The sequence below is a fragment of the Leptonotus elevatus genome, chromosome 2, assembly GCF_054856555.1.
Source record: "Leptonotus elevatus isolate MCC_2025b chromosome 2, RoL_Lele_1.0, whole genome shotgun sequence".
Classification (NCBI taxonomy): Eukaryota; Metazoa; Chordata; class Actinopteri; order Syngnathiformes; family Syngnathidae; genus Leptonotus; species Leptonotus elevatus.
This window is the reverse complement of record NC_141240.1, coordinates 35,562,862-35,581,011: the sequence shown is the minus strand read 5'-3', so window position 1 is coordinate 35,581,011 and position 18,150 is coordinate 35,562,862. Positions and strand designations below refer to the sequence as shown.

Below are 18,150 nucleotides of genomic sequence, written 5' to 3'. Positions count from 1 at the left end.
TTAGATCAGAATCTGTATGATATTTCATTTGATGTTGAAATGCTAGAAAAGCGAATGGCATGCCAGTGAATATTCTCATTCATCTCTGTCATCATATTCTCAGGGCATTGAATTGATCTTCTGCCTGTCGTAGAACATGGATGGCCAACTTAAAATGCTGGAAGGGGCCACCATTAGTCATCAGTGCTACTCAAGGTCATAGGACCACGTACTTCCTAACCAGATTTATGATAAAAATGCCATTTTGATAAAATATGTGCTTTTAATATATTTCCTTTTTTTTTTATAATACATTACTATGCTAAACCAACGAGCAAAAAAGGAAAAAAATAAGCACATAATGTGGGGTTGTTTCTTTTCAGTTTTTTTTTTCTCCAGGGCTTGCATAAAAATTACTATTCAAGGTCGGCCCAAAACTACTGAACAGCAAACCAACATTAAGTGCAAGAACTCATTTTGTGCATTTTTTTTCCCCACCAAAAAAATCAACTCACTCAACATTTTAATATTATTGTTCTTTGTTTGTCTTCCACATCATTCCAAATCAGCAAAAAATTATTAGGCCTTCTCATGTTGTAGAATAATACCCTGTATAAGTGCACCTAAGCCATGCCTGCCATCTAGTGGTGAATGATGACATTACAACTTAAAACTACGGTCGAACTCTGCATATTCGGCAGCTGCAAATTTGCATATTCACTGGTTGTTGTTTTTTTCATTTAGATTTTTTTTTCGAGATTTTCTTTTCCAATTTACCTCCAACTCTATAATAAATGTTTTCGCGTGTATTGAGGTTTTACTTTTGTTTGTAAAGATAAATATACTTTTTTTTTTGATATAATGAATCAGGGATCCATTAAAAGTGCGGCCGCCAGTTGCCCATCTCTGTTTTAAAAAATGTTCTCATTGCTGAAACAAAAGTGGGTCTACTCTTTGCTTGTGTCCAGTAATCCTGCATGCCATCCGTCTCTCTCATTTATTCATTTGGCCCGAGAGTGTGCGGCACTGACAAACAAATCTTTAGATTCCTATAGATCAAGCTTGGCGCTCTCAACTAACAATAAGCTCTCTGTGTGTGCTTTTTGTTCCGGTGACTTTTGTTTGCTTTTTGTCCACTTTCAAAGGAAGATCAAAATGCGCGTTTGAATAGCAGCAACTCATGTGTAACAACACACCATTGAACTGACATTGCCTGCCCCCCGCTTCACCCCTGATTGATTGAATGTCGGATGTCATTCCACAAATGATATTTCAGTTTCTTTTTCTCCTGTTCCAAGCATACATGCATGTCAACTCATGTTTCTTTTACTACCTTTTGTGGCCTTAGGTGGCAATCCTAGTCCCATTCAGGAACCGACACGAGCACCTGCCCATCCTCCTGAGACATCTGGTGCCAGTGCTCCAGAAACAGAGGCTACAGTTTGGCTTTTATGTCATAGAGCAGGTAGGCTAAGCGTTTAGCAACGTGATAAAATGATGTCTCAAAATGGCAGCCTGTTAAAATTTGGAGTATATTTGGAATGGCCTCGTCAATCAGAACACACCAAAAACTTTGAAAATTGGATGATGGGTTTCAGGGAAATACTTTTTTTTTGTCAGAAAAGAGAGCATGCCTGAAAATTAGTGTAAAACAGAATAACATGATTGTTTCTCATCTTATCTCCTTGACCCTTTCGTTTGGCCTGCTACCTCGGGAATCCCTTAGATGATGCGTTGTCAGGTTTCAGGTAAAATTATCCACCAGGGCCCGGTTGTTCAATTCTCGGTTATTTTAACCACTGTTTAACCCCTTATCACCGGGTAAATTTTTAACCCACCATTAACTAACCGTCCGTTAAATATGCGTTGTTAGTCACGCTCTTAGTTAACGACACCGTTAAAGTTAACTGTGCTGTTTGCGGCACTGGTTAGCACAGATATATCCCACAATTCCGGGTCGGCGAAAGGAATGGATACTATCCAAACGACCAACCAAACAAACGTTATTCAATCAATGATTGAAGCAAATTTTTGTGAAACAATTTATTATTTTTATTTTATTTTATTATAATTTATTTTGTTATACTGTGTATTTTCAGTGAATATTTTGTGTAGTATTTTTGTATTTTTGCCAATATTTTGTAGCATAGAATATTGCGTATTTTTGTCAGTTTTTTTTTTCCCAACGTAATTGTTGTTTTTTTGACTGATTTGTATTTTTCATGTAATATTTTTGAGAGAATTGCTTTTATTTGTCTTGTTTTTGTATTTACATACTTCTAATATGTGTGTATTTTTAATCTAATAGTTGTAATGATTACTAATGTTTGTAATTACTGTTTTAAATTAAAAATTATAAAAATATATATTATATTATTAAATTTTAATTAATTTAACGTAAATAATTAGCCCCTATTCAAAAACAACTGGATTGCCGCTTACAGACTAACATATTTAGACCAGTGGGAGCTGCATAGAACATATTATTGTCAAAAAAAAATTGGGGAGTTGACTTATCCTTTAAGGAAAGGTGGCATAAAGGGGTGGAGATTTGACTTTTCTTAAAGCCCTCAAGACAAAGCACCCTCAGGAACTTTAAATGTCTGCAATGTCTTTTGTTTTAGTCAATGTCTACGAGATGTACCAAAGATGACAATATTTCATGTTAAGGCTTCGTTTATATAAATCGTATCTTATTTGTATAATAAATGATATACATTTATTTCACTTGTGTCCGAAGACAAAAGCCAGACAGAAAAGAAAATGTTTGCCCGTTTGGGTTTAAACCATGTTGGAAATCCCCCGTCCAGGCCGGCACGGAGCCGTTTAACCGAGCCATGTTGTTCAACGTGGGCTTCAAGGAGGCCATGAAGGATCTGGACTGGGACTGTCTAGTCTTCCATGATGTGGACCACCTGATGGAGAATGACAGGAACTACTACGGCTGCACGGACATGCCCCGGCACTTTGCGGTCAAGCTTGACAAGTACTCGTACATGTGAGTCCACATCTGCTCTCCTTGGGGGGGGCTCTCGTAAGCGCAATTCATGCTTGATACTCATTTAATATACGTCTAATTGTTCCTCCTAGGCTTCCGTATAATGAGTTCTTTGGCGGTGTCAGCGGCCTGCGAGTTGGACAGTTCAATAAGATTAATGGATTTCCTAATGCGTTCTGGGGCTGGGGAGGAGAGGACGACGACCTTTGGAACAGGTAAGAACAGAGACGCACACACACACCTTGTCCTATCAAAGTGTACAACTGCGGCAAGCTGTCAATATGGCATTAAGTATGTCCAAGAGATGGATGAGCCGGCTAATATTCTCTCCCCTCTATTTACATTTGTCAGACAAAAAAAACATTGTTTTTCACCTGCTTGCTGCGCACACACACACACACAACTGGTGGTCTTTTATTACCAATTTGAATTGTGTACAATACTTGTATGCGCATATTTTGTCCCAGGCTGAGTGCGTATTCTATGAACATACGGTAATTAGTGTCACCAACGGAGCATTCATGCATCACTTAGCAGCAAATGTGTTTGTAGGGTGCTGTATGCCAATTACACCGTAAGCAGACCACAAGGAGAGCTGGGCCGCTACATGTCCATTCCGCACCACCATCGCGGCGAGGTCCAGTTCCTGGGGAGGTCAGTGCCATGGCATTTTCAACTTGCTCGCACGCACGCTCGCTCGCTCAAATTGGAAAGAAGCTTAGGCTCATGTGAGCCGGTCACATGAAAAGCCCGAGCAGCGACTTGAAGGGAATTCCAAGACTTTGCATGTGACAGATTTCCAAACGCTCAGGGACAGTCATCCTCACTGGGAAATTTTAAAAATTTGGTTTCAATGTTATATACAGTAATTTCTGGACTACAAAAGGTGCACCTGACTATAAGCCGCACTAGCTAAATTTGGGGAATACTACACGTATAAGCCGCACCAGACTGTAAGCCGCAGGTGTTCATAATGTTACCGCATCGGGTTCCCGCTACTTTATTTTCCATAATAAATTTGTGGCGGCCGTAACTCTGGGTGTAGAGAAGGTCGTTCAGTAACCATACGGTCGGCTGTTCGATCCCCCGCTCTCCCCAAGTCATGTCGTCGTGTCCTTGGGCAAGGCACTTCACACATATTGCCTCCAGTGCTACTCACACTGGTGTATGGAAGGTGCGAATGTTTGGTGGTGGTCGGAGGGGCCACAGGCGCACACTGGCAGTCACGCTTGCGTCAGCCTGCCCCAGGGCAGCTGTGGCTAGTTAAGTCGCTTACCGCCACCACAGTGTGAATGTGTGAGTGCATGAATAATTAATCCGTTCCGTTGTAAAGCGTCGTGTCTAGAAAAGCGCTATATAAAACCGATGCATTATTATTATAATGAGGGTGCAAAATGTCTCACTCTTGACTCTTGTTTTGTCTCTCCGACTGTATTTGTTTTGCTCTGCTTGACGCTCTTGCGCTTCCTTTATAGTGCGCCCCCTTGTGATCTGATGGATGCTTTTTCATTTAACTCAGCCAAAATGCAACGCTTGGTGTTACTTTGGTGATTATTAAATATTGCACACAAGTAATACACAGGGTTTTTTTAAACAAAAATACTGGAACTGACTAAAAGTAAACTAAGCATTTTTAAAATAACTAGAACTAATAAGAACTACCCTCAAAACTAATTCAAACTAAATAAATAAAAACTTCAAAATGAAATAAAGACTAACTAAAATGAATATTCAAAGACTATAATACTGAAAGGTATCCTTATTAATATTGTGTTTGTTGAATAAGAGTTAAGCAGCCAAATCCACCCGTTTTTATTTCTCAATCTCAGGGGGTGGCCATTTTGACATTGTTGACATAGGTCAACTAAAAACGACGTCACATTTTCTGAAGCTGAGCCGTGATTGATTGTTACCTAATGCATTCAAGTAAGGTGGGAAGTCTGACATATCCCACTTGGATTCTCCCAGTTCCGACCTCAAAGCGTTCAAGGTCAAATCCAAACAACAAAGATGGCTGATTCCGATAAATTGATTGTTGTTCTAGTTAATGCAGTCATTCCAAATCATGTTGTGTTATGTCAACCTATTTCAATTAACTAAAGTAAAGTAACAACACATACTTAGATATAAATATTTTTAAAAAATGTTGTTTTGCCAATCACGGTATGTCTCTACAGTGAGGTCGCCGTTATCGAGTGACATCAGAACAACTTTCCAACCTGAATGTACAAGTTCAAAGGGGCATTCCCGTGCTCACTTCCTATTATGAAGTCAGAAAAGTCTGACTTCCCACTTTCCTTTTAATGCAGCATAAGCACTGAGTTCAGTCGACAGCAAGTGGCAAAATGGCCGCCCCATGAGATGGATAAACATAAGAACACTAGTCGGCTGGTGTGCGCTGTGAGCCAATGTGAAGTAACGTCGTCACAGGGCGGCCATCTTGAGACAGGGATGCGCAAGCATTACAGTAAATGGAGCACGGACTTTCAGATAGCTGTAGATTTCTCAACTCTCACAAACTCTCAACTGATTTTCATGTTTCTTGTTAGGTATGACATAAGAGGTGATACAAACAACTATGCGGTGTTTAAAAAAAACAAACTGCAATTTAAAAATTCTACCTGAATCATAGCAACGTTAATAATGATTGTTATAAACCAATCAGTTTTTAATGAATTCAGTGATTAATACGTATTTAAGTGGACAAGTCATCCACCTTGCCGTCAACTACATCACAGCGCAGTGATGACGCTGCCGATTCCACCTTGAGCCATTTAGTGTTTATAGATATCGGTGGATTTGGCTGCTTAATTCATTAACTGAATGGTTTGGGTCGCATTCAAGAAATGCCAAATATTCACCTAGTATAGGGCTCTGAGATGGGCCTATGCAGACTTGGGTCTATTAGTGGAACCCCCAGTTCATAGTAAACATAGTGAAGCTGTGTTTAGCTGTTATGCTGTACACAAATAGAATAAAATGCAAACACAAGTGAAGTCAGCCCCGAGTGTAAATGCTTTTTAAATCCAGGTTAAAGTTTTTGCTTTGAGGCTAAGCAGACTTTAGTAAGCTATATTTATTTTCAATACACGACATGTACTTCTCTTTGTTGGCAGTAAACTTTAACTGGGAGTGGCAATAAACAACTTGAAGCCTCCTTTTTGATTAAATGTTTTCATTTTCTGGAGAGCTCAGTTCATTCGGTAATTTTACTGATTTGACATGTCATCATCATTGCTCTCTTTTTATTTTTCATTTTTATTTTTTTAATAAATTTTTATTTTGTGTGTATGCATTAGTTCACCTAAAACCTATTAAAAAATCCCATACCGTTCACCTAAACCGAACACCGCCGTCAGGAGACCCGAGGAAGGACCAAAGAAAACAAAGGAAAGTGAAATCCAGCACCGACCAGACACCACCCACCGGGCCACCAATCAGAGTCCTTCACCAACCCCAGAAACATCTAAATTCCAACAATTGATGAAATGTTTAATAGTTGTCAAATTGCTTCGTTAAGTGACTTGAGTTGCGTTCACTGCCATATTATAGCGCTCACAAGTCAAATCTAAAAAAATAGTCAAATGACTGCTCATATTTGGAAAAACTTAGTATTTGAAGTAGAAGTGGAATATCTTGAAAACAAGCAATCTGATGATTTGTGTGATTTCTCCCGCAGGTATAGTCTTCTGCGCCACTCAAAGGAGAGGCAGAAAGTGGATGGCCTGAACAACTTAAACTACTCCCCCCTAGTGTCCAAGAGGCCTCTCTACACCAACGTGACGGTCAGCTTGAGCAGAAATCTTGCACCTGTAGCCGACTACTGATGTAGGCAGAGCTGGACTGACAACCACCCCGGGAATCAAAAAGTCCTCTGGGACATCAGCCATATCTCACCAGTTGCGGCACTGCTGAAAAGCTTTTTAGTTTGTTCGTGCTTTATTTCTTTTGTGGGTATGCAAAAAAAAAAAAAAAAAAGAAGAGAAAAAAAACGGAGACTCAAAATACGCGTGTTGGCTAAATCTTATGAGAAAATAGGGATAAATGCTGCACTTGTTTGTGCCACAGTCCACCACTTCACTCATCTGGGATTATCTAGTCTTCAGTGTCCACATGCCTTTTGCACCATTTTGGCCTTCAACACCCATCAAGTCATTAATTTTCTTCATCGAGTCTGCGATTAACTCCTCCCTGCACTTCAGTTTACATTCGTTTGATAAAATAGGCCGTGAGACACACTTGCCACTCTTGCACGCGCGCAACAGTTTGACTTAAAAGGTGATGACGTGCTCTCTTATTTTGCTTTTGCACTTCTTACACGAATGCAGTAGTCCTGTGAAAACATTTGCATGCACACACATACACAACTTTTAGCGCGTGGAAGCTTGCAGCTGGTTCTGCAAAAGGTTATGCCAAAATCTACAAATGAACAGAACTATGAAGAGTGTTTTCAATCATCTATATGTGAGATGGTTTACGCTAAATTTAGAGTATATTAATACCTTGCTAATTTCTTAAAGCTATATTTTACCCTGTGAACACGTACCATTTGAAGACTGTGATATTTGTGTTTGCGTCGTCGCTTTGGGTGGACGCGGCTGCGGGTGAGAGAGTGTTGCTCGTCCTGTTAGCAATAAGCCGGAAAATCACAGAGATGAATTTCGACCCGACTGCCTCACGATACCGATGCAATAGCGCAGGTGCTAGCATATTCTCGCATTGGACTACAGAGACGACAAGACGGCGTACGCGAAGGTTTGCGTCCGATGACGAAGGGCGCGTCTTCCCACCGGCTTGTCTGGGAGGACGTTGGCGAGGGAGAGCCTATGCAAATGGCTTGTGTGGATCAACTTGTCAGTCAAGAGTGACAGGATGGACTTCAGACCCCACTTTGTTTGCCGTGCGTAATCACAGATTTTTTTTCTTTTGTAAAGCGTGATCGCCTCCGCTTTCACATGAGCTAACTGGAGGTAGAGATACTTGATTGCTGTCACTGTCCAGATAGTGTTTACAGAAGCTTTTGATTTGTTATTTGTCAGATTGCATTGATTGTCCCACCCACCCCCTTCCCATTGTAAATCTCTTTAGCAATGCCTGCCTTCGTTAATTTTATTTTTAAACTAAAACCTCTTTTCTCGCAGTTCAGAATATTTGAGGCATCAGCTTGTACGCGCTTGATTCCCAACCCGGTCAGGTTGTTTTTCGAGTAGCATACGAGTCGAAGATCGCGCATTGACGCTTGCTGACGTTGTGCTAGTACACAACAGTCAAATAATTGCCCTTCTTTGATTTAAGTGTGCTCGAAATTTTGACGCGGCAAATCCAGGTCCAGAAAGTAAAAACCCTACCACAGATTGACTTTAGCCATTGATGCTAGCTAGCTCCCTAGCAGGTAAACAAGCACCATGGGAGTTAGCTAGGGAGCTAGCTAGCTAGCACCTGGTGCTAAAGCCAAACTGTGGCAGGGTTTTTACTTTCTGGACCTGGATTTGCCACCTCCGTCAAAATTCAACCGAAATATATGGTCCATAAATAAAAAAATTAATAAAATTTAAAAAAAAACAGACATACTCTTCACTGGCTGTGCCCTCATCACAAAGCTATTCCATTTCACACAAATCGCCTTGTATTCATTTGCTGTCTTTTTTTTTTTTTTTAGGGGGGAAGGGGGTGAATTAATGTTGTTCCCACAGTGAGGCTGGACCTCTTTTTATTTATTTGATCTCTTCTGGATTATTTTCTGTAATTGTTTTTGGTTTGTCTGATTTCTGGCAGTTGATGTGCTGATTATGATGTAACGTATGACAGGCTGTGTTAGACGCACTGAATCTTGTAGTCGTGTGTATTTGTGTGGGGGGGTTGTGAGGTTCGGATCCTGTGTTCAAATCATCCTGGGAGCGGCTTTATTTCATGCAGATGCCAGGTCGGATGAAATAGATCGGGACGGGACCCGTTTACGACGATGTGTGTGTGTGTTAATCTGCTCAGCAGACACGTCTGAGGACGCCATTTTGTGTGACAACCGCAGGAAGAGCAAGAAAGCCAATTAAGTGTTAGCTGTCCTTGCCTTTCACTGAGCACCTCCTTTTAAACCAAGTGATAATCAATGGCGCTGACCTGCTTGAGAGCTCCCTTCTCACAAGTCACCGTTTCGCCTTTTCCAAACAATTCGAAGGAGGACATGTGGCTACTAGTACCAACAGTCAAATCCTTTCTATTAGGTAATCTCGATTGCCTTGCATCTTAAAAAGTCCCTTTCATATACAAATAAAGGAAACAAACAACTTCAGTGGGCCTTTGTGATGAAAGTCAAACTAAAATTCAATCGTATAAAAATCCAAAGCAATTTTTCCAATTGGAAATAGTAAATTAGAAAATCCAATTTAATCTGTTCCACAAAAATATATTTGATAGAAAATGACAAAGCTATATACAAAAAACAATGTGAAAGAATACATACAAAAGACTTAACAATACTCTTGATGGCGTATACAGCGGCGAGGGGTGTCCTTTCTTGAATTCTGTTGAAACTTTTGGTTATATTGTGTAAAACGCACTCAACAGAAAGCAACGCACTAACAAGCCTCCCGGACTGTTCGGCATCACTCGGACAAGTTGGGGCAACTTTGATGTAACATCCTGTCAAAATTTAGGTCTTCAAAATAAAAGCGTCACAGTATAAGAAGTTTCACCATTTATTTGGCCCTTTGATGGCTTATTTAGCAGTCGCATTTGTATAAGTCACAATGTGACGCATGAAAGTGTGGTGAAACTGTTATGATATGGAATGCTTTTATTTTGGAGGTCTGACATTTTGACAGGATATGTTCCGCAGATGTTGTCTAAATGTTGGAGCGCAGACTGGGAGAATTATTGCTTTTATTTGTTAACAACAACTTGCATTGTGGACTACGCCCTGCCGTCAAATGAGTACTTTATAAACAATTTACAAAATAAAAAAAGAAATAGCCAAAAAACCTTATCATATGAAAACTAGGGCATCCAAAAACCGAGGTTCCTCTGTACTTTGCTGCTTTAGGACAAAATGTGGAAAAATGTTTACTTTTCATCAGGAGATTTTTGCTTTTGGTTCTGATTCGGCGTCAAAGTGCACATTTTATTTTCTAACCAAACGCTAAAAAGGTGCTCGTGAAAGGTCACGACATTTATGTAAAGCATGAAAGCTTCTCCATGCGTGTTTGAGTGAGATGGCGAAACCCTCCAGAGGTGTGCAACTGCACTCCGAGAGTTGAAATTTTGTAGTTTTCTTTTCCTGCACTGATAATGATTGAGAGGAGGAGCCTGACAGTGAGCAACTCAGCAGGTTCTTTTTTTTTCTTGACACTTACATGAAACACTGTACATGTTTTACTTTTATCATTGCTTTAAATTAAAAGCTCAATGGACGTGTAGAAAGAGCCAAACCGTTAAGGTTAGGAACATTCACATGAGGATGTGACATGAATTGTGCTTGTTATATGAAGAGACCTGATTTGGTCGTACAGTCAGTATTGGGTTTTATCTTCAGTAATATGGTACAAGCAGCTTCATCCGCCTGCTGATGAATTAAAAGTGTTTGTTTTTGTTATGTTTTTTTACCCCCATGACAGCTAGACTGGCTTGTAAAATTCTAAATCAGTCTGCACTCTCATGCTTTTGTCCAAAACAGGAAATGGATTGTTTTCAGTTGGCGATAGGAGCATGCTGGCCAGTCATGTACCTCTTTTTATATATATATATATATATATATATATATATATATATATATATATATATATATATATATATATATATATATATATATATATATATATATATATATATATATATATATATATATATATATATATATATATATTGTAAATGGTCTCAGTCCAGACAAAGACGGAGCCTGCTGCTCATGGTACCATAACCTCACCTGTTCTGATCCATTCTTTGCTGGTTTAAATGAAGGAACCATATTTGGGCATCTGACAAAACTGGCAGCCTTAAAAGCTTCTTAATTTATTGCAGTGTTTTTCACTCAAAATTTTTATTATTTCCATTTTTTTTTTTACAAGCAAAAATATTTAAATTTCAATAAGTGCATATCAAGTTATAGATCATTGTAAATATTGTTGTGTGTTGTGTTTTAGAAAATCTATAAGGTCTTAAATTTACTACAGATGGTAGCATAAAGAACAAGGATTTGGAGTGGGTTTGGCTGGTACGGGTGCCATTTAAGTGAAAATCTGACATAGCAACGACATCAATCTTTTTACATCACCGCTTCCCAGCACAGCATTTTTTGAAACGCACACACACAAAAAAACATGTCTATCCTCGCTCCCCCCAAATTTGGATTGCTGTTGCAAAATTGCAGATGTGTTCTACATTCACGTGGCCTCCCCCGCTCGTAAGGTTAAGACGCTGGTACTGACCAGATGTGTGATGGCAGAAGTGGGCACCTGCCTTGGTATTTTTTCTGCTCGCGACATCTCCAAGGGTGATTGATGACAGTTGGGGTGTAGATGATTGGGTTGCACTATAAGGCAGCCCGGCGTCTGCCCAAAAAACACCATGTGCTTTAAATGCCACAAAAATAGAGGCACCCAAACCAGCGACGCAATTTGCTCCAAAATCTTCACTGATTCATTTTCTATGGATTTGAACCAAGAAACAGACTCCACTAAATTATTCAAGAATAAATTGACATGACATTGTCCCAAATTGTGAAGAGGGCCACGCCCTTTGAATTCGAGTCACTCTAAGCCACTTGTCAAAACTTGATGTCAGCCTTACGTGGATCTGTTTGTGTATTGGCATATTTATCTTTTGATTATTGAAATTTGTATGATGGGGATTTTCTTTTATACCATCATTGTTATTGTCAAAGTACACCAATAAAAAAAAACTTGTAAAGATGCAGTGGCTCTGTCTTTATGTTGCGCATCGCTCGTCATTTACCCCGATTTTGGTTGGCGGCTCCATTTTTAAATATACGTACACATATGGCCTATTATTCTTTCTTTATATATGATTCTTTATTGTTCATGTTGTTCTCCTCACTTTCTTTTCCTCTTTCATCTCCCACATACAACATCCGATTTACACCGTTCCAACTTCAAACATGCTTCAAAAATGCATGCCTGCCGGGCTGAAAAATTTTCTCAATCCACTTTTACTTAGTTTTCCCACAATTTAGTACATCCAAAAAAAATCCTCATTCATTTTCAATGGGACATTCAATTTCCTTTGTTACATACCACTCATTATCATTCCGATGTGTTTGATACTGCTGCGGTGACGCAGTTGGTAAAGTGCATTGTCCAGCGACCATATGGTTGGGGGTTCAAATCCCAACTCTGACTATACATTGCAAATGTGCCCATTTATTATGCAAGGCACTAAATAATATACAGAAATGCATTACTAAATCACATAAATGAGGATTAAACCCATCATATCCACATTCATCTTCAGTGACAGCTTTCCATATTATTCCACATTGCGCAATAGAATTACGCAGTGTTTCAAACTTTTACACGACGCCTATAGCCCAGTGGTTAGAGTCGATGACTGTTTGGAACAGTTTTTTGTCTTAAGTTCTATTGCATATAGCCTAATCATCATTATCCAATTGTTTAACATCCATTATATTCAAGGTTGTTCCACATTATTAAGTTTTTCTCCCCCCAATATCATTCCATATTTTCAATAACAACATTATACAGCATTCCACATGCATTCAAATATTAGCTTTCAGCATTTACATGTGATTTCTCCAGAAATTGCACATCTAGTTTCTAATGATATTTTGGTTACATTTCATTGCAAACGTGAGCATGCAAGTTACTGAAAACTTTACGTCGGTGCTCTAACAAATCACAGGCCAGACCAGTAAAAGGGCTTCATTGTTATTCGTATCCAGTGATTAAAATTCTTGTTTGCTTGCTGCTGTAAAAATAACCTTGTTGAGAATCTAACGTGATTACCCAGAAGGAGCCTGAAAACTAAAAGCCTGTGTAGGAAGAAGCAGGGAGAAAACTGGCCGTGTGTCCCCTCTTAAGTACGCAAACAGATGATTTTTGTCTCTGCTACTGAGAAGAGACTTCATGTGGGCCACTTTAAAAAAAAAAAAATATTTCCACAACTATCCCGCTGTCTCATTTAGCCAACCTTACTACATGTCCCACTTATTGGAAACTTGGCATTTGCCAGAATCGTCCAGTGCGTGCCCAAGATTGCTGCAGAGTGGCTGGAAGTAACCACATTGACGATGTCCCGGAAACAAACGGCTTTGGTATGCTGACGCCGCTGCCATTTGGCTGTCAGACACGCACACTGGCTCACTCTTCACATCTCAAGAGTCATCTGGGCAAGTGTGCTTATTAGGGCTGTGCACGAATCGGTGCTGGTTCGAGTGGGCGTGTTAAAGCGATCATTGAATCCTAATTTTCGGACTTGGACGTGAACGAATCTCATCATTTTGTTGCATGTATTGTTACTTGAGTTGCTTGCGTGCTGTAGGTATGTGGGGAGTGCACATGCGTTGTGTAGGCGGGCTCCTTTGAATTGTATATGCATGTACGGGAATAGTTAGCCAGCAAATGAGCATTAAATCAATTGTACGGTCAATGGAGACCATTTGAGCAGTGTATCTCAATGTCTCTGTAGTTGGTTTGCTGCCGGCTTCTCATGAGAGTCTCAGGAAAGACTGTCTCCCCCAGCTAGCTAGTTAAGCTAGCTAGCATGGGAGAATGCAGGTAGTCCACAGCAACAAGAGCATTAAATCAATTGTACGGTCAATGGAGACCATTTGAGCAGTGCATCTCAATGTCTTTGTAGTTGGTTTGCTGCCGGCTTCTCATGAGAGTCTCAGGAAAGACTGTCTCCCCCAGCTAGCTAGTTAAGCTAGCTAGCATGGGAGAATGCAGGTAGTCCACAGCAACAAGAGCATTAAATCAATTGTACGGTCAATGGAGACCATTTGAGCAGTGCATCTCAATGTCTTTGTAGTTGGTTTGCTGCCGGCTTCTCATGAGAGTCTCAGGAAAGACTGTCTCCCCAGCTAGCTAGTTAAGCTAGCTAGCTTAACTATAGAATGCAGGTAGTCCACAGCAACAAGGAATTATTATTTATTACAACACCAATAGGCGTAAAAATGGATCCAGATTCTAATTTTGGCCATAATGTGGTGCGAAATCCTGCCATTTTAAACTGAAAAGAGAGAAGTGTCAGTACCATTACCTACGTCCCACCACTTTTTCGACAGCTATACTTCTAATACTGCCCACCAAAACCTACCCTTAACTTAGCTTAACTATAAAATGCAGGTAGTCCACAGCGACAAGGATTTATTATTTATTACAACACCAATAGGCGTAAAAAACGGATCCAGATTCTAATTTTGGCCATAATGTGGTGTGAAATCCTGCTCAAAGTAAGCCATTTTAAACTAAAAAGAGAGTTAGAAGTGTCAGTACCAATACTTGCGTCCCACCACTTTTTCAACAGCTACACTTCTAATACTGCCCACCATACCCCCCCCTTTTTTTTTTCTTTTTTTTTTTGCATTGCGGGGCCATGTCAAAAAATATTTTTAGTATATTCCGGGGCCCGCTAAAATATGGACGGCAGGCCGCAAATGGCCCCCGGGCTCCAGTTTGGACACCTCTGGTGTACATCAAGTGCACTCGATTTACCATTTAGATCAAATGTGATTCTTCATATTAGACACTAGTGTTTTTAAATGTATAGTTATAAACACACACATCACAAGCCTGCTTGTTCTCACGCGCACACACACAGGCCCCCTCTGTTATTAATGCATCCACATGCAGCCCCTCAAGTGGCAAGCCACTCGACTGGCTTTGATGTCACTGAAGGCGCCTCGGCTGCTTCTTGTGTGCCTGATCTGGTGCAATGTCTCCCTGCAAAGGACCTAAACTGGAATCTACATCAGGAAGAAGATTAGGAACAATTGGATTTGTGGTGCGGAATTGGATCACCGTCTCGCTTCACCTGTGCCGTTAGTGTGGTTATTTGTGTGTCCCTTTTACAAAAACCACGCACGCACACACATGCCCTTAAGCTTGTGACAATTTTTAGCTTTGTGTGTACCTTCCATATGAAGCTCTGACATCATGCACTGAAGGGCCCATTCGCTCATATCAGGTTAAATCAGATGTTTGGCTAACGGAACGATAGTGCCTTACAGGAAATTGTGTGTGTGGTGGAGGTGGGGGGGGGGGGGGGGGTAGAACAGAATAAAGTATGCATGCATGTGATGAAAGCAAATGGGCAATATTAATACAAAACATCACAGACTGGCAGTGCAAAAAAAAAAAAAAAGGTTTTGACCACCGTTAGATTTACTGTTCTGGCAATATAATGGCCATAAATCAGATATATAATGTAATGCTCAAAATCTCAATGAATAGTGCCGTGCAATAAGAGTTAAATTCAACTCTAAATGTCTCCAATATGGAAGCCCACTTTTGTCAGTTAAAAAAATAAAATAAAATAAAAGGTTTTGTTGTTTTAAGTTCATTTCCGTCTTTTATTATGGGGGGAGGAGGTCTTTTTATTATTATTAATTTATACATTTACAGGCAGAAGCCTTTTTTCGCAAGCAGGGGGGGGAAAAACGAAAAAACTTTGAATAGAATTTCTTACTCTAATCATCTGTCGCCATTGAAATGAATGGAAATACCATCCGTTTTACTGCCCCCCCCCCCAAAAAAAAAAGAAAAAAGAAATGAAATGTGCAATAAGTAATTATGACACAAAGAAATAGATAATTAAATAGAATGTAAAGAATTAAACCGTTAAGCCGCCATATAGTGCTTGTATCTGAATTCGGTGCTTGCAAGTCAAAGAAAAATATGGTCAGAACAAGGGCTCATATCTCAAAAAACTCTCAAGGAAGTCAACATCAAGTGTGTGTAATGGGGAGAGGCATCCCAAACAGGTGTCCATTCAAGCACCTACCATGTGCATGTCATTGTTTTTCCCCTTACGGTGTGTTTTTTTTTTCTTTCTCACCAGCTAGGCTTGCGTTGTGCAGTGCCTCGAGTGGCACTTTTAACATGGCCTCCTGCGTTAGATGGCAGCAACATGTAAAACTTGCACAACTTTGTTGTGACTGTGGCCTGCTTTCCCTTGTAAACACATGTGCTTAGTTTTCATCTTGCTTGACGTGACTGCCCATCCTTTCTTTCCTCTTCTGGCCGGCCTGCCCTTGTCACATCTCTGCCGATCAGCGCCAGTGTTCCTCCTCAGCCAGACGTTAGCTCAGCTCGCTTCCTCCAGGCACCCGCTGGCAAAGCCATCCATTTATATATATATATATATATATATATATATATATATATATATATATATATATATATATATATATATATATATATATATATTAAAAAAAAATATATATATATATATATATATATATATATAAACATTTTCTCATGTCATTGGACTGTTTTGTATCGTTTTTTTTTTTTTACAAGGTTTTATTATTAGTCTTATTTTAACCACTGTTTACACCAAAAATAGGCACGCCTACATGTCCTCACCCTAAAAAAACTACAACCCCAAAATTCTTCAAAGCATGAAAATATTGTTTGTGCCATCATTCGTAAAATCATAGTACCCTGACTAAAACTGCATTAGTGGAATAAGAAATGGAATAACTCTACAACTTAAGGGCAACTCAAGGTTATTATTGTTAATGAAAACTGACAAAATAACAAAAAGTTATGAAATTGGAAAAAAAAAACTTTCCTTAATTAAATACAAATGTGTGTGGGAACCACTTGGGTTTTTTTTGCACTGTAGTAATGTAAGTGTAATTGTACATCCACTACAGTAGGTGGCAGTGGCACTCACTGTCAGAAAGTACACAAGGAGTATTAGCTCATCTGCTGAGGCGTACGTACAATTTTATAGACAAATTATACTTGTTTTTATAGTCGCAGGGGAGAGTTTGCAGTGGGGGGGCAAAATATTTTTTTCTTCTTGAGGAGGGGGTATTACAAAAAATTATGGAGAGGCAAGGGTAAACCTTTTGTGAGTACTAGTTGCTTACATCTAAAGCCTTTGAATCCCTTTGCATCCACCCTCTGTTGCTCTTGCAAAAAAATTATTTTCAAATCCAGCTTCTAGTTTTCATCATGCCTGGATGACTTCTCTTCCAGAGAGCCTCTTGGAGAGAATGTCCTGATACTTAGCAGAAGACTGGCTGACAATGCACTTGCGTTGGCAGGTTAGGTTGTTTTTTTTCCCCCTCCATGATTCATTTCATGGTTCCTCCTAACCTCTGACTCTAGCAAGCCTTTCATCCACGCTCTCACCACATGACCTCATCTGACAGCACCGTGTGACTACAGTCTTGTGAGCGGCATGTTTGGCGAAGCGAGCGGATTTTCATACAAGGACATGTTGTGTTTGTATTCAATAAACTCAATTGCTTTCTCTGGGCAGACGTCCTTCCAATTACTTAAGCAAATGTCAAACGTACTGTGAATCATTTTCTCATATCTCGTAAGATGCTAATGGGTGAAATGTTGGAACATCAGCAGAACCACAAAGACCTTCATAAGCATAAAATCTGATCATCCAAGACGTCCTTCTTTGCCTTTGGGTGCTGCATTCACTGCCTTCAAATGAAGTCAGAATCAACATGAAGAGTAATCCTAATAACAATCATAAATAGTGTAGAATGCTAATGTTTTACAAACTGACAATCAAATAATTATCTGACCCATTCTACAACTTTGGTTTTATGAGACAATAGTTTATTTAGCCATGTTTTTGGGAGACTTGAAGAGGACTCTCTGGAGATGAATGACTGACAGACAAATACATTAATCCGTGTTTATCTAAACACTCTTCGGGAAGTGCCCGCCATATCTTCAATCTCCATGCATGCCACCACCCGCACGCTCAAGTTCAGCAGTTTGAACAACCTCTTTGTGGGCGGCATGGCTCAGTGGTAGAGTGGTCATCTTGCAATGTCCATATGTAACTATATTACATTATATTGTTTGTTGTATATGTATTTATTTTGGCTTTTATTCCGCTTTAAAAAAAAATAAAAAATAACTCTGCTGTCTGAAGCCAGTTGCAGATGAAAATCAGTTCATCATTGTCTCAGAATAGCTGGATAAATAAAGGTGAAAAATAAATAAATA

At 39.6% G+C, this 18,150-nt stretch overlaps 1 protein-coding gene across 1 annotated transcript in view; it reads left to right on the top strand.

Moving 5' to 3' along the window:
- Positions 1 to 10,741, top strand: part of b4galt5 (UDP-Gal:betaGlcNAc beta 1,4- galactosyltransferase, polypeptide 5) — a 40,260-nt gene extending 29,519 nt beyond the window's left edge. Inside the window, exons 5-9 of the mRNA XM_086069373.1 lie at positions 1,328 to 1,444; positions 2,790 to 2,977; positions 3,070 to 3,192; positions 3,530 to 3,631; positions 6,657 to 10,741. Of these exons, the coding sequence (XP_085925499.1) occupies positions 1,328 to 1,444; positions 2,790 to 2,977; positions 3,070 to 3,192; positions 3,530 to 3,631; positions 6,657 to 6,804 (678 nt within the window). The 3' untranslated portion in view covers positions 6,805 to 10,741. The remainder of the gene's footprint in view (positions 1 to 1,327; positions 1,445 to 2,789; positions 2,978 to 3,069; positions 3,193 to 3,529; positions 3,632 to 6,656) is intronic.
- Positions 10,742 to 18,150: the final 7,409 nt, after the last annotated feature.